Source organism: Artibeus jamaicensis, unplaced genomic scaffold, assembly GCF_021234435.1.
Source record: "Artibeus jamaicensis isolate MK-2021 breed Jamaican fruit bat unplaced genomic scaffold, CSHL_Jam_final scaffold_474, whole genome shotgun sequence".
Taxonomy (NCBI): domain Eukaryota; kingdom Metazoa; phylum Chordata; class Mammalia; order Chiroptera; family Phyllostomidae; genus Artibeus; species Artibeus jamaicensis.
The window spans coordinates 25,270,984-25,287,582 of NW_026522046.1; the positions used below are offsets into that span (position 1 = coordinate 25,270,984).

The 16,599-nt window shown below is 39.4% G+C and overlaps 1 protein-coding gene across 1 annotated transcript in view; it reads right to left on the reverse strand.

Moving 5' to 3' along the window:
- The window catches only part of LOC119035119 (schwannomin-interacting protein 1), a 643,607-nt gene that overhangs the window by 481,772 nt on the left and 145,236 nt on the right, over positions 1–16,599 (reverse strand). The window contains exon 4 of the mRNA XM_053657556.1: positions 16,076–16,211. Within this exon, the coding sequence (XP_053513531.1) occupies positions 16,076–16,211 (136 nt within the window). The remainder of the gene's footprint in view (positions 1–16,075; positions 16,212–16,599) is intronic.

The following is a 16,599-nucleotide window of genomic DNA, read 5'->3' on the forward strand; positions in this document are numbered from 1 at the left end:
AATATATAAAGAGCACATTGCAATTTTTCAACTACATATGTATATGTATATGTGTACTTAGGCACATATGTGGAAACCTATGTGTTTCAAAATGATTCTGATCCAAGTGAAGGAAACCATTTAGAACCCTTCCATGTAATTAGCTTAAACTTCACATAGCTTAAACTTCACAAGAATAAATGCTTCCTGGATCCCAACAAATTTTCCTGCCTTTCTTTTCCTTCCAAAAATCATTAAGATGAAATTCTAAAAGTATATCCTTCTTCCTGCTTCTAATTAGCTTATTCTTTGTTTAGTTGGCAAATGTAACATTTGCATAACCAATAGCTTTCTTTCAAAGAAGACTGTGATTGTGCGTGATTCTGAAAAGTCTAACAAAGGTTTGGTAGCCTTTAACCGGTTGGTAGCCTTTCTATATAAACTCTCAAACAGAATCTTCCCAGCCACAGTGGCCATGTGTCAGATAGGGAGCTCCCTCCACACGTGCACACACAGATCACCCCTCCCCCATCCCTTTTCTGCTGGCACTAGTCAGAGGTGCTGTTCCAAGTGTGAAATGTGGGTGCAGGCAGCAATTCACAGACTGTGCATTGCTTCTTTGTGTTTGTTGGTGGGACACTGGAAAATGGGGCTGGCACAGTTCAGCTCTCGCAAATGCTTAGAGTCATCCCTGGGGACAGGAATATCACAAGCTCATAGAAACACAGCATTTAGCTGCTTGGTACTGAGAAATTTCAGGCAGATTTCCAAAAGCTTTCGAAGCTAATGTCGAATTGACAAAGTGCCAAAAACCTTTCTGGCATTAAATTTCCACTCTTTACTTTTCTCCCTTCAGGTCAACAGTTGTTAAAACAATAATGTGATAATGCTACCCGGAGTTCCAAATATCTCGAAGCACCATCTTGTTAAGCCTCTCGGTGTCCCTTTGGAACTAAAGAGAATTGAGCTGACTTCTGCATTTACAGAAGAGATAATCTCACTGGAGATAGGTCAAATGCCTGGCCAATGGCCATAAGACCATTGACTTACATGATAAGGTCCCATGTCGAAATTTTGCTCTAAAATATATGCCAAGTTTAGTGGAAAAAGACCTGAAAGCTCAGCTAGCATCAGAAAGGGCCAGAGCAAGTATCACACAGGATGCTGGGGTGAGGGTGAGCCAATAAACTAGTGAAAGTGATCAAAACACACCCCAGGAGGGACAACAAGGCACCGTCCAGACATAGCAGTAAAAGCACAGTCTAGGGGTCTTGCCAATTGGAATCAGTGAGAATTGGCCTGTGGGCATGGACCATTGGTAGAGCTAATATGGCATAAGGGCCATCTTACCATAGCAGGCCAATGGATCTGTTCTTTCTTTTCTCTTTAAAGTACATGTAAGCCCTGTTCCATAAGCACAGATTCCACTGTTATAGGAGTTAGTGCAAGGAACAGGACTCGACCCTCTACTACAGAAGTAACTTCCCTTCTCTGAACTCTAGCAATCTGGCTTTGAACACGCAATTGAAACCAGTCAATGGGATAGCTCTGATTCAGTGCTCTGAATCTGAGAGGAATGTCTTGGAGCATCAAGGCACATTTTAGAACTCCTTATGACAAGTGCATCCAGTGTCATAAGGTCAGCAGCACTCCAACAATGTGGTCCCTTAGGTGTGCCTCTGCCTGGGGTCTGGCCAACCAATTTCTTTTGTGCCTCCTTGTTTTCTGAGCCTGATGCTCCAGCCTTCCTGTGATTTTAATTAGATAGCTGATACCTTTCTAAATGATTGTTTTTGGCTGGAATCGACTAGGGTCAGTTTCTGTAGTTTGCAACCTGGAAGATTGGAAGAGGCAATGGCCGTAAAGAAGTTAACGTTGAGCAGCCCTAGCAACACATGTCCACTTTGCAGCAGCAGGAACTGGAAGTGTGGAGGAAGATGTCTGCCCAGGTAGGACAGAAGTCCAGATGTGGCAGAAAGTACTAAGTGATCTAAAATCCATGGTTTGTCTTATTTTTATGTACCCTGTAGGACTACATTTTCCAGTTGCCCTTGCAGTTAGGTGTTCATGTGACCAAGTTCATTAAAAAGAATGAGTTGAGTGAAAGTATCTCTTTCAGACCTGGTCCATTAAAATCTTCCATGTGTGCTGCTACATTTCCTTTTCCCTTTCTGGTTTGCTTTAGGTTTTGACTCTAGGGTGGCTTTGGAAGCCACATATTGAAGATGGCAGAGCTCGCATCATCCTGGGTTCTCTGAATGACTGCATGAAGGAGGGTCACCCCACTGACCTGCTCACTGGTTCAGTATTGGTACCTAAGCAAGAAATAAACTCCTGTTGTGTGGGCTATCATACTTTGGGGGGATCTGTTTCTTACAGCATAGGCTACATATACCATGTATAGTAAAAACCTAGTTACTTAAGGAAAGATTCAAATTTGGAGCAAGTCCAGAAGTAGTGTTGATTTGATGATGGGCTCTTGAATTGATGGTCTACAGCTTCAGAATTTGCCCTGATTAGGAAAAGGACAGAGGACAGCTGGGATGGAATCTTTTTCTTTTTCTTTAAAAAAATATTTATTTATTTTTAGAGAGAAGGGAAGGGAGGGAGAAAGAGAGGGAAAGAAACATTATTGTGTGATTGCCTCTTGTGTGCCCCCTACTGGGGACCTGCTTGCAACCCAGGCATGTTCCCTGACTGGGAATCGAACCAGCAACTGTTTGGTTCACAGGCCCATGCTTAAGACACTGACCTGAACCAGCCAGGGATTGGGATGGAATTTGTGAGGGTAGATCATACAGCTACAGCTATACAGGTGAAAAGGATACAGGTGAAAAGGGTCATTAGAGATTTGAAAATATTAAATAGAATTTAGAATTTATTAGATATCAATATATTCTATTTTTTTGTTTCTGTTTTGTGCATTGAAGTATCTCCATGCTAGAAAAAATTAAGAAGTAAATTATAACTTTGATTCTCTTTCCCACTGCCACCCCCCTGAGTCTGGTTTTCTCTTCTCAAATAGGTCCAAGTGATGTATCTTACTCTCCCTCCTGGTTTCCTACACCTACTCAGTCTCCCCCTTTCTTACTCCTCAAGTAGGTGGTTTCTCAGAGGGCTCAGAGAACCAAAGTCAGACTTCGGTAATCAAATCCATTCTTAGAATCACACAATGGCTTAAGTATGTACCTAATAAATGTCTGCTGAATATAGAAATGATTCTCGTTTTCTCCTTTTAATGAAACGACATTGCACCAATATCTCCTCCTATGTTCAAGTTGAAAGAGATCTTAGAGGTCATCTACTCCAACCAGCTTACACAGACACACATACACACACCCTTCAACAACACAGAATCCCCTTCCACAGTATCTCTGACATGACCCATCCAGCCTGTGCACACATATTTCTGGAAATGAGAGGTTCACTGCTTTATAGGAAAGCCTATACCATTGAATGACAGCTCAAAGTTTAAGAACTTGTTCTTATTTTAAATAAATAGATTTCTCCAGAAAATTCCGACTGCTCAGCATTGGAGCTCTTTGGTGATCCCATATCCCAGTAGAAATTCCTTTGCCCAGGAGTCAGAATTACTTTGGTTTTTAGATATATCTTTGCAGCTGACCAGCTAGTTAACCTTAGACAAGTAGTTGCTACCCTTCTGAATGAAATCCTCAATTATTAAATGAGACATAGAAAAAGATTATATTTAAGGTCAATGATAAAAATAATGCTTATAATGGAAACCACTAGAGATACACCTCCAGGCTAGCTCTGTTTCATTAGTTAACACAATTTCGGTAGGGCTATTTAACTAGCCAGAAATGTATAATGTATTATTGCTTTTCTATCCATAGTTCTTTATCTTCTCCATATACATACATATATACACATATATACATAACCTCCAGAGTCATGAAGTCCATATCCAATGCTGTATTTATATTCCTAGTAAACCCATCAAAAGTTAAATAAATATAGGTAAATTGGTATGAGTTGCCTTAAGGAATTAAAGCTTGGTGTTCTTTTCTAACCACCCTCAAATCATTACATGAAGTCTACCTTTGACCACTTCTTAAAAGATAACGACACTTAACTAAATCATGGATAGTTAAAGGACACGCCATCCATGTGTGCCAACACCATGATCTGCCCTGGGCAGACCTGCCCATCAGTTCCAGTGAATCCAAAACGAGACCCCTGGTGGAGAGATGTGTCCTCCTACTGCAGTGGTGCACGGGGGTTAGAGATCAAGCAACAAAAATGGAATCCTGGAGAATCACATGACTGATCTCTGCATAATGTTAAATTCAAAATGGGTTTTCCATGAAGCTGGGTCTTATTAATGGAGTCAGGCTGTGTAATATGGTGTGTTGAGTGCAGATGTGTGGATGAGATGGTGTCAAGGGTCTAAGTAAGATGAGAATTGGGAGCACAGGATAAATTAGGCAAAATGGAAAAGGCTTGAATTCTTCCCAAGGACTGCCTGACTGGGTGTGTGCTTGTATTTCACATGCTCCAGCTTGAGTTTACTTAGTGAAGGGATTAATTTAGAGGAACTGGAATTTGAAAGCTAGTTAAATTGAGGAAAGCATTATATCCAGACATTTCTCCCTGGAAGGTATTTCTGATCTTTCAACTATCTGGAGATCTTCCCTGGAAAGTCTCTAAGCTCTTTTCAGTTCTCTGAAACAGCTCAGATTACTCCACAGTTTCTAGTAATATTTAACATAAGTCTCGCATCAGTAGGGTCATATTCACTTAGGACCAACATGTACTATAAAGGAGGAATGTCCCTTGTGAGGACAATCAGGAGAGGAAACTAACAATAAAATATGGTAACAGAGGACAAAAGTCACTTGATGGAAATCTCTGTGCAGAAGCATCAACCCAGAATGATTCTCAAAGGAGCTGGAGAATTGCCCTCGGGTGCCGGATATCATCTGAGCCCTACCCATATGCTAGAAACACACCAACACAAGCCTAGAGTCCATATGGAACCAATGGGGTCCTGCTTCACTGAAATAATCCCAAGAATCCCCATTTCCCTTGAAGAAGCTATCCTTTGGGATCTTCCAGCAACACATTCCACTTTTCTGGCTCTCCCTGGCTGACACAGTTCATGCTGGAACTGCAGCTGGAAGAGCTGCTTCTGGTAGGAAGCTGCGATGAGGTCAATGCAATGGAAGTGAGTCTGTGAGCATCTTAAAGGGAAAAACTCTCTCTCAAACAAATATATCTCTTAGTGTCAAGAAAGGTTGCGGTCAGCAGGAAGAATCACACCTGTCAGTCAGCTACCTCTATGTTCAACCACCCTGAAAAGCATCCTAAATAGGGTGGGTTTAACTAAATGTGCGCTTAAATTCTTTGTAGCCAAAGGTTATAAAACCTTTTCAAGGGTGTGTGGACCACAAAAGAAAGAGATCCATGAGCATATTTTCACATTGGCAAGAAAAGCAAAATGTCACTCAACTAAATTTAAGATTGTTCACACACATCTGCTACCACCAGAATGTTATAGAGTAAAGAAAGAAAAAGAAATGTGAATAGCTCACAGTCTAAATAGCTCTGGACATTTTTCTATTGTTCAGATGACTTATGCTATTTCAAGAATGATTAAAAGGCTATCAAAGCAGAAGCCAAGACATGTTGTGGTCTGTCATAGAACAACAATTTTTGAGTAAATAAACACATAAGACAACCATATCTCACTACAAAAGTGTTATGTTAGGTTGTTATTGTTATAAATACATCACTAAAATGTGTACAGAAAAAGCAAGACATATAAAATGTTATACTTCTGACAATATCATAAGTGAATCACATCTTTGAGAGACAATAACAGAGACAAAAATTGCTAGAGAATAAATTTCTGAATAAGGCACATTTGCCCCCATTTCAGAACATAAGACAGATGCATCTTATGATAGAAGCTTCAAATCCTCTAAATAAGAATGTTACAGACCAATCGACCATAATGATTTGGCCAAAGTCTGCTACCAGCAGGGAATAGGTACAGTTTATCTTAAAAGAACAATCAAAGTTTAAAATCACAGAAGTGCACTCAACAATGTGTGAAAGGCACTACTTATTTATATGTAAAAATCAAAGCATAATTATAATATTTGGGGAAATTAAACTAAAAGAATTGGAATCATAAATCTACATTTCACTCTTACTAAAGTTACTTTAAATATTAACATTAATTAAAGAAATCACCATTGGGTCTATTAAGCAAAGCTTGCAAAAATGTATAATTAGAACTCAGTAGAAAATTAAGTGACTTCCTCTAAAATTTTACACTCCAGACACTATCAAAATTTACCCCCAAATCAAGTGTCCAATTACTAAAGAGTTAAGAAGCAAAACAGCAAATTCACTTGGAAATCGTGTATATAGAAATAGTTATAATTATTTATATAAAGAGGGGCTTAGCTAAGTAAACTGCATTTTACTTCTGGTTTTTACATATAAGGAGAACTATTGAGGGAAACAAATGGTATAGTAAAATAATACAAAAAGATAGTCCTACTAGACTTTAAAATAAATGGTTCAGAATAAATAAGTGTTCCGAACCTCACAACTGGTCTGAGAAAAGATAATTTGTTAAATTACTTTTCATAACACTATATACTCTTAGACAAATCTGAATAATTAATCAAAATAGCTACTGGGGTATCTTGATAGCAATTCAAAGTATCTTTCTTCATGGCCTGTGTGATATCAGAGTTACACTTTTGACAGTTTTAAAGAGAGTGTTAAAAGGTTTTTAAACCATTTTTAAAATTTCTGGCTTGAACAATTAAAATGGACTACTTTGAAACTAATTAAATATTTCCAATCATGACTAAAAGTACCTTTGCAGTGGCCTGTATCTGATTATTTTATAAAAGGATCTAACCTTTCCTCTTATTATATGCTCTAATCCACACACTGTGTATCAGAAAATGTAAAATTTCATAAGCTGTCAAATAACCCCTATGTGTACCAGCATTAGAATACCTAGACATTTGCTTCTTTGGTAACTGAAAGTCAGATAAGCAATTAAAAAGTTTAAAACTGCCTTTCCAAATGAGTGCAAATCAGAAACTACTTTCAAAAAGAGAGCCTTGTGTTTACCAAGGGCAACCACCTCTATATTTCAAATCACTTAATGTGTATATAAAAATGATATTTCCAAAGCAATTGTTTTGTCCAACTGCAAGGCAATTATTTCACAGTGAATTAAAAAAACAAAACTCAGATTTTCAAAATTCGAAGCACTGAACATGTACATACCAACATATGCAATGAGAAAGCAATTTTCAAGTTAGTATATTAATACTTTCTAATATTATATTTTAAATGGTTAATCCTGCATTTAAAATGTAACAAAGGGCATCACTGTATATGGCTTAAATTTAGCCTGGCTTGGTTGGACTGTGGATTTTCCTCCCTCCATGTGTAAAAATATGATATACCTGAAGTAGGTGGCCTGTGTTTGTAAAACCTACACTGTCGGACTGCTTGCCACGGCCACAGCCCCACATCTTCCCACACTGTCCAGACCTCTCCATGGTGCTGAAGAGTTATTATTGCCCATTTGAGAGGAAAGAGGCATCTATTCGAACCAGCTTTGAAAGAAATCCATAAAGGGCCACCAGTGTTAGCAAGTAAAGTTATCTGAAGAATTTTGGCAACACATACTACAAACGAGATGCTTTGACCTTCAGTTATCAACCACGATGCTCAGGTGGCTCGAAAAAGATTTTGGAGCAGAAATCTTCCAATATTGACAAAAGAGAGACAGAGAGCTCCATGGGAGTTGAAGTTTGCTGATTTTTGTCAGTGTTCTTCAGATTGAAAACACACACACAGAATACAAGGCTACTCAAAGAAGAGAGGATTCCAGGAAAGTTCTTCTTGATCTTAATGCAGAAAACAAGCTCCCATTAGTAAAGCAGCCAATTCACTTCATCTTATCTTTATACCCACTTTTTGATAAGAACATAATAAAGTGAAATAAAGCTCAGAATTCCACAAGCCACTGCACACACTCTGTAAACAGATATGCCTCGCTCTAGCTCAGCTTCTGTCTGCTGAAGACCATCGCAGCAGAAATCAGGCTCTTGTGGGTTCCATAGATTATCTCTTTCTGAGGCTGAAACATGTAAAGAGCCAAATGACGCTCAGTGATGTCATCTCTAAAGCAGGTCACAGTTGCTGCTGTATGTAGATGAAGTCCTTCTAGTGAGTGTTTGGCATAATGATTTTCTTGAAAATCCACTTGTGTTAAACAGCATGGTCTTCTATCAATATACTTAACCCTATCAATACAGTGCCATGAAGAGAAAATCAATTTATTGCTCACATATGAAGCAGAGTCTCTGCTTAACTTAAGATCAGCTTCTGTTGCTGCTTTAGGAAATGAAGAACTGTGATTAACTCCTGGCAAATGCAGTGAAGAAGGGGTTTCCCCTCCCGGAGCTGTAATGAGAGCTGGAGTAGCTGTAGAGACCCAGAATCTGCTTCTGAAACATCTGTCAAGTTTTTTAGCAAGTTAAAAAAACTTACTCTTTTAAACATCAATCCATGAAGATTGCAAAATAAAAAGGAAGGCAACTGTCTTCAACTCCTAACAACATTTCATTTAATGAAATTTTAAAAATGTTCTATAGACAAAACAATCTTATTAACAACATATCATTAAATAAAATTTTAAAAATGTTTTATAGACCAAAAAAAATCTTACTACCTCAAAAAATTTGACTATGTTTTCACATGTTGGTAGGACATTTTTCTTTAACTCATAATTTTTAGGTGTTTTCCAGATCTCGATAAAGTAACAATTAAAATTTTAACTGTACTATAACCAATCTGCACACGTAAGGTAATAGCATACGTAGATATTATTTCAAAGTATGTGTAATAATGAGAAATGGCCATTTCCATTCCATGTAACATTTTTCTTTTATCTTTCTCAACTATGTATCGCACATTATAATTTAGGACTTTTAGTCATAGATGACATTCCTGTCTGCTAATAGTTAAATCATCTGATCCCCTTTCACTCCCACTTAATAATCCTGATAGTCAAAGTGAAGAATAACTTTAATCTAATCAGTGTTTATTGCATGCATCCCCTTTTAATAAAAACCGGAATAGATCAAACAACAGAAACCGTCCCTGAAAAGCGTAGCATTCTGTCATGTTTTTGATAAAGAATCATAAATCTGAGGAAGAGAAAACAAAATTTCTACACTAACAGTGCCTCTGGGCAAATTCTATTATTACAATAGTGATTGTTCGGTATTAGATCAGGAAAACTTTGCTTCAGCACCTCCTAAAGGTGCATGTATGCAATGTCAAAATATCAAAATGAAAACTGGGAAAAATTTTGATTCCCTGGATGTTCTTCTGGTCATGTAAGTTTCCTAAATAAAACTGATTTTTTGCACCTTCTATAACTCAGTGTTTTCCATACTTTAACGATAAGAAGGTTACCTGGCATATTTTTAAAAACATGGATCCCGAGGCTTCTTCCCAGATCAATCTGATGCAATAAATCTGCTATGGTTCTGGAATCAGTATTTTTTTAAGTTCCAAAAGTAATTCTTGTTTGGAAAACACTGCAATAATTGATATATCCCAATTTATAAAATCGTATGAAAATTTAAAAAAGTAAAAATATTTGTGACGTTTGTCGTAACAATAGGCCAATTGTTGGTAGTGAAGCAGCCCCAGGTGGGGTCCCCGGCCTTCCCATCTCATCAGGTTTCTTTGAGGAAGCCCTTTCCCACACGCTGCCTGTTTCTGATTCCCTTCCCATAATCCTCTCCATCAAGGTGGAAGAGTTAACTGCTGGGAGGATTAGGCACAGGAACTCCATTGTTCTCCCTCCATTTTCTACGGAATCCACCTCCCTGCACAAGATCTCTGGGTGAGGTTTTCAGGTGTGTTCTGTGATTGGTAGGTTTCCCTAAATCAGAAGTTCAGTACAGGAAGCCCAGTGGTTCCACAAATCAGAGTTCTTACCTCAAATCCAGCTTTGACAAAAAACAAAGCTGAGATCTTCATATCCCTTTGCTTAAATCTCTTGCCTTTCAAAATAAGTTAAAAAATTAAGAAGCTAAAAGGAATTATTTATTGTTCACTAAAACCCCATCTGCTAATACTGTCATACTATTGACTAAACTTGGTCTTTGTTTACCTATTAGCCAGTTAATGTAATGAGTTTTATATGTGATACAATTTAATAAAATTAGCATTTGTATGATACAGCTCTATGATACAGGCCTATAAAGGAGATGTTATAGGTAAAAATTTTGTTGAAAGTTTTCAAAATGCATTGTTCAACTCATATTTATTATTGAGTCACTTAGGAAAAAACTCTGACTTTTGGAATTTTCTTCGGCAACTCTTAACTCTAGGAGGGTGGTTCCCAAAGTGTTCCATGGATCAATAGTTCAGTACCATGTGCCTCTTACTGGGTTTTATGGTCAAAGAAGTTTAGAAAACACAAGACAGTAATACCATTCCTGCAGACTGAAAATGTGTATAAGCCTAGAAGGCTGTAAGAATTCCTGAAGTAAATCAATTGGTTTATTTCACCCTTTCCCCAATTACCATCTATCCATATCCTGTGAGACCACTATTCCAGCTACCACACTCTAGAAAATTTGATTCTAGAAGATGTTTCAGCAGCCAAATTTTTGTTAATATCTAAACCTACTATACAATTAATCAGTGAAATATTATTGAGTATCTCCTACGAGTTATCAGTACATTTGTTATGAGATTTCCAACCATGGCTGGGGAATTATGTAAATTCTGCAAGAGTCAAGGTTGTGTGTATTTGGGTGCTCATTGCATCTCCAATGCTTAGCAACGGCCTGGCAAACAGTAGGTACTCAGATATTTGTTGTGTGAGTGAACAAATGATAAAAGCCCAATTCAGCGATGTGAATAACTACCCACTCCCACACACCCAAATATGTCTTGTCTTTTTAAATAAAATTCAAAAGATCCTTAGGCCAATGAGCTTTCCAGTTCCACCATATCAAGTTTCTCCTTGGATACTAAAGCATCTTTCATACTCAAGTAATGTTGATTTGCAATAATGAAAATGGGATTTGTAACAGAGGGTACACTGTGGATGTGAACTATAGGTTCCCCTAAGCTGCAGATAAAGATAGGACTCATGTGAGGACAAGTGCTGAGGCTAGACTTCAGGGAAACTGCAAGGAGAACAAGCTCTTTCTGAACTCTCTGTAGCACAAGGCACTTAATGCTTAGGTTTTTGCATCTATACTCACAGGTCAGTAACTTTGAGATGCTAAGGAGAATTTATTATATTACTAGAGATGAATAAGTCAGTTATCTAACAGCAAATTGTCAGTTTTGTATATCATTCTGAACCTAGAAAATGTTCAATATTATCAGTCCCTAACCAAAAGAACATGCCCATTTAAACCTATCAAGAAAAATGTCCTCCAATCATTAGGTTAAAAGGATGATTTAGGAAAAGGAATGTACACTATCGACCACATTAAAAGACATAAAAAGAAAAGTGTTTGTGATAAAAAGGTAGTATTTTTATACAAACACATATTCATTCAAACTGTCATATATGATTATGTGTTATGTAATATTATTTCTAAAACTTTTGAAAAGAAAACATTTGTTCTAACAGACCCGGGTTTGAAGAAAAGAGAAATGTATCTACTGCTGCGTAAATACCAAGAAGTCTTCTCTTCTTACATGTGATTTCATATTACATTCTGTGAACCAAAATTTAAAACAAACAGACTAACAAAGAATTTGTGCTATTTGGGTGTCTGAGTGTTGGGGTGCTGAAACATTAGAACTCATGGGACCTAAATTTATGACAACTGGGCATAATACTGTAACTTGTCTCTGACCTGGAAAATCTGGGTTATTAAATTATTAAGTAGCACAAGGCTTATATTCTCTGTAATTTTATAGCTCTCAAGACTATATTGAAAAAGGTTCCAAGGAATTTCTTATAGGGCCTGAGTTCCCCCCCCAAAAAAACAGGTGCAGCTTTGTAATACTTTCTCCCTTTAGTCACTAGATTTTTTCCTGATGTGTTTAAAGCCTGGAGGCTATAAATCTCAAAAAAGGAAATAAAACCAGAGGTAGAGCAACAGTTTGAATGTAGGTGCATAAGCCAAGTTGGGTGTACAAGGGCAGGGCGGGCTTCTGGCCGTACCCATATATCTGGGAAGGTTTGGTGGGTTACCTGGATGCCCCTTCTAACTATCCAGCTACTTTTGCTAAAAGCTAGGACCACTCAAGCAGCACCGTAGACAGGAGGGCTCCACGGCCTTCTCGCCAGGACAACCAAGCTAATGGGATCTTCAGCTGGCCAAGCCATTGCCCTTAAACCTGCTCAGGACTGTGATATTTCTTGACCAAGAGCACAGCAAGGCCTAGAGGCTAGAATTATGCAGCTACTGGGTGGTACTTTCCCCACTGCCCGAGGGCGAAGGCCATGTGACCCTATTCTCCCCAAGGTGCTGGAGGCCCTCCCTTTCTTTTTCTTCAAGGCTGAAGGGAGGAGGGTGGTCCAGGCTTATCTTCACTATGCATGTGGGTGTGGCCTCTTAGAAGAGACCCATTCATTTAAAGCAAAATGACCTGTACCTGGTTTTACCTTTGAATACTGAAACTCGGTCTTTAAGGGGAGCAACATTAAAATAAATGCTTACTTTATTACTTTTGTACTGTACAGATCTAATCTCATAATACACATGTATCTTCTAAATATACATTATATGAATATGTATATTCTAGGACACAATTAGATCTCATGGATTCATCTGGTGACTCCGAATCAGGCACTATGCACCCCCAGTGGGAATCAAGTTAGAAATCCCACCTCTGTTCTTCACAGATTTCCCTTGGCATTGTGAACACATGGAGTGTTTTCAGGAGCAGATTCAGATGGTCTAACATTTATGGAGACTTCAGGGCCACAGGCTCTGCTGTGTTTCACACGTGTAGTGCCACTTAATCTTCACAGTGACACCAGTCCCCCTCGGGGTGGGTGCTATTTCCAGTCTGTAGAGGAACAGTGACCTCCCAGGTGTTATGATTTCGACTCACAAAAGTAGGGGCCTTGCTGCTACTTTAAGGCAGGGAGCCACGGGCCTTATTCTAGGAGCCACACTGCTCCCTGCAGGCGAGGCCACGAGAGAGAGGAGCCAAGGGGACAGAGTGGGCATGGCCCGGAGGACAGGCCTGGGTAGGCGGAACTAATCCAAGCCAAATGGGGTGAGAATGTCTCCAAACCATTCAAAGATTTTTCAGAATTTATCTGTAGGAGTAGGCTCATGATTTGGGACAAGGTTACCTACCAATCCAAATGAGAATATGCCATTTTATAATTTCTTTCTATCATATCCCATGAGACAAATTGCAGATTTCTCAGAGCTGGAAACTAAAAGAGTAAGTATTTGGTCATATGAAATTAATTAATTGAAAGTACACAAAACATCTTCCGGTTGTTCTCTGTGCAAAACTAATATTTTTATGGTTAAAAAAAGTTGCTCTTTTTTCCTCATTTTAATACTCACAAACTATATTTCCCAGTAACAGTTGCTAATCACAATTGCTATTTCTAAAGCAAATTTTTCTGTTACCACATGATACATTATGGTATAAGGGTACTTAATATGCAAATTGCTAACATAACTTAATATTATCTTCCCTCCCGTTGCTCTTTAATTTGGCATTGAGCAGCTGAGGTTTGAGGTTTTAATCAAAGAGCATTGAATTAGGCAATTTATAAAATCAATTGAGGATTCTTTTAAAAATTACTTAATCCACTGTTTATACTTCTTAAATTGCAAAATAATCTTAGGGATGCATTAACTGATTGTCACTTCCACTGCTTGACCAAGTGGCACAGTGTGGGAGAAAAGGGCAGCTTGCAGACCACAGGCAAACGTGTAGCCCAAAGGAAGTCAGTCATCTTTAAGTCTCATTTTCATAAATGGAGACAACCATGGTACCTCCTTCATAGGGTCATTGAGAAGATTAAATGAAATAATCCACAGCTAGCATTATTAGCAAAGTACCTGGCAGCTCTTATCAAGATGATGAATTTCAGAGCTCATACTGAAACATTACTGTTGATATATATTGTAAAGCAGCAATATTCTAAACACAATATTAGCCATTATGCATAGCCAAAACAATCAGAGCAGAAGCATGCAAAAGCATTGTTCTCCACAGCTCAGGGAGTCACCCCAACCAGGTTGCTGGCTCCCACATTATCTAGCATGTGCTTGGGGCAGACAGCTAGGCTGGGCAGTAACTGCAGTTACTACAGGGGTAGGGGTGGAAGGGGCAGCTGGCAAGGCCCCAGGATTAAGCAAGGGCAGACTGGCCTCCAGTTGAGGCTGTGTTAGTAGAGGAAAAGCAGGGATCTGAGGCAAGAAGGACAACGGATGGATCAAAGGAGACAAACAATGGTCTAGGCACCAACAACAAAGATCAAGTCCAGAGAAAAGAGATTCTGTAAGCTGCAGGGGATGAGAGTCGGGGGCCCAGAGAAACCCCCTGGGAGCCACCTCACTGAAAGCCTTTGGACTGAAGTTCCAAAAGGAGTCACTGGTTATTAGAGGAAGCACGTCTCTTTATGACAGGCTTAGCTGAGGTGGGAGTGCAAGGCAACAAATCCAAACCTTCAGCTCACAGGCAGAGTGATTTCTGATATTTTCTCCATTCAGACAGAGTCTTCAAAGTCTTTTAACTTTCGCCTTATATTGACATTCACAGGGAAGCTCCCCAAAACACTCAATGTTCACATTATTTTCCACTCACAAATCATGAGTCAAATATAAACTTTATACTAAACTCAACCATTTCTCAGTGTGGTTCACGGGCGCCCTCTGGTGATACAGTAAGGCCAGCAAAGGCCATTTCCCCTAAAAATTGTCTTAAAAGGTACTGATTCACTAAGTATTCAATTTCTGCTGTCAGCTGGAAATAGATCTTCTGCCACTGTTATTTGAACAGCTCTAAACTCAACTTACTGCTCCCTCTCTAGAATCCACAACTAGATAAAACCGTTTATTAAAGAATATAAAATGCGATCATCTAAAAACATTGCAAAGTAACCTTTGCTTGCTCCCAATGTGAATACATTATTTGGGCTGTTGGGAAGCCTTTTTACAAATGAATAAACAGGATTACAAAGTAGTCAAGGAAGGCGTCTTTTTGAAAATAATGTCCTCGCACAGTTGCGTCACTTCTCCTCCTAACTTCCTTCAGTGCCCCAGTGACCATTACAAATGGTCACAATGGCCAGATCCACAGAACTCTGCATCACAATCCCCTGCTCATTTATTTCTACCACATTTTTCTAAATAAAGACTTCCAGCAGGTCCTTTTACCCCTTAACTCTGAACCCAAGCTTCTTACACTGGTCGCTGCTGGAGCAAGTGCCGTCTGCAGACATGGTCTAGTTGTTTTAAATTTTCTTGCTGGTTGCTACCATTTAAAAATCTAGATTTCTGGCATCCCTTGCAGAAAGAAAGTGACCTCTGACAGCATGTGTCCTGCATCCCCACATAGCAACACATGTCCAGGAGCTCTGTGGGACCTTCGTTTTAGGTCCTCAGTTAGCCAGTCACAATTCAGCCCATATCAGTCACGTGGGTGACCTACCCTTATAGGCACTCAAGTTGCAACCCCCGAGTTTGCAGTCCTTTTCAGCACTTTCTGTAAAAGTTCCCTTTATAATCTTTATAACCAAGCCCATCTTCTATTACATTAGCAGCACAATATACTACCAGAGGCACAGACTAAAAGGAAAAAGATATTCCCAGTAATACACAAATGAGTAGTTCAGGCTGATGGCAAATACATTAATTCCCTCAGACCTGATAAAGTTTGCTCTGTGTTTATGAATCATGTCCTCGCTCGCTCGGAGACAGCAAACCCTCCCCATGGGCTCACGCACAGCAAATAAGCCTTGTAGACCCTCTGACCACAGACCACCTGCCACCACCCAGGACTGCTCTCATGGAGCCAGAGCCCCAGCGATCGGGGGCTCGGCCAGTCAGACCGGCAGAGAGACAGCGCTTACCGGGGTGCTGCTGTCCGAGAAGGTGTTCATGCTGACGGAGCTGCTCAGCTTGTCCGAGGACACGGAGGGCGGGGACGCGCACCTCTTCTCCAGGGGGTCTTGCCGCTGCAGGTACTCGCGCCAGGCTCGCTGAATGCTAAAAAAACAAAACAAAACAAAACCCAGCACACACACAGTCACTCCCCTGTCACAGCCACAGACTCAGAAAAGCACAAGGCGTCTGAAGGAATCGGCTTTGGAGACAGGGAAAGTGTCACCCATAGAACGTGTCCCGGGGAGTCGGAAGACCTGGACTGTCCCTGTTCCACTGGTCTGACTTTCACAGACTTGACTAAGCTAAATCAGTCTACAAGTGTCAGCTTAGTCAGAAAAAGTCATCAGTCACAGGGAAACTACTTCACACATGTAAATGTACTTTGATTTATGGAACACAAAATCTTTCAATTTCTCATCCTCTATTTCAAATGAGAATAATAAATAGGCTGACATATCACTTACTCATTCACTCAACACAGCATTGCTGA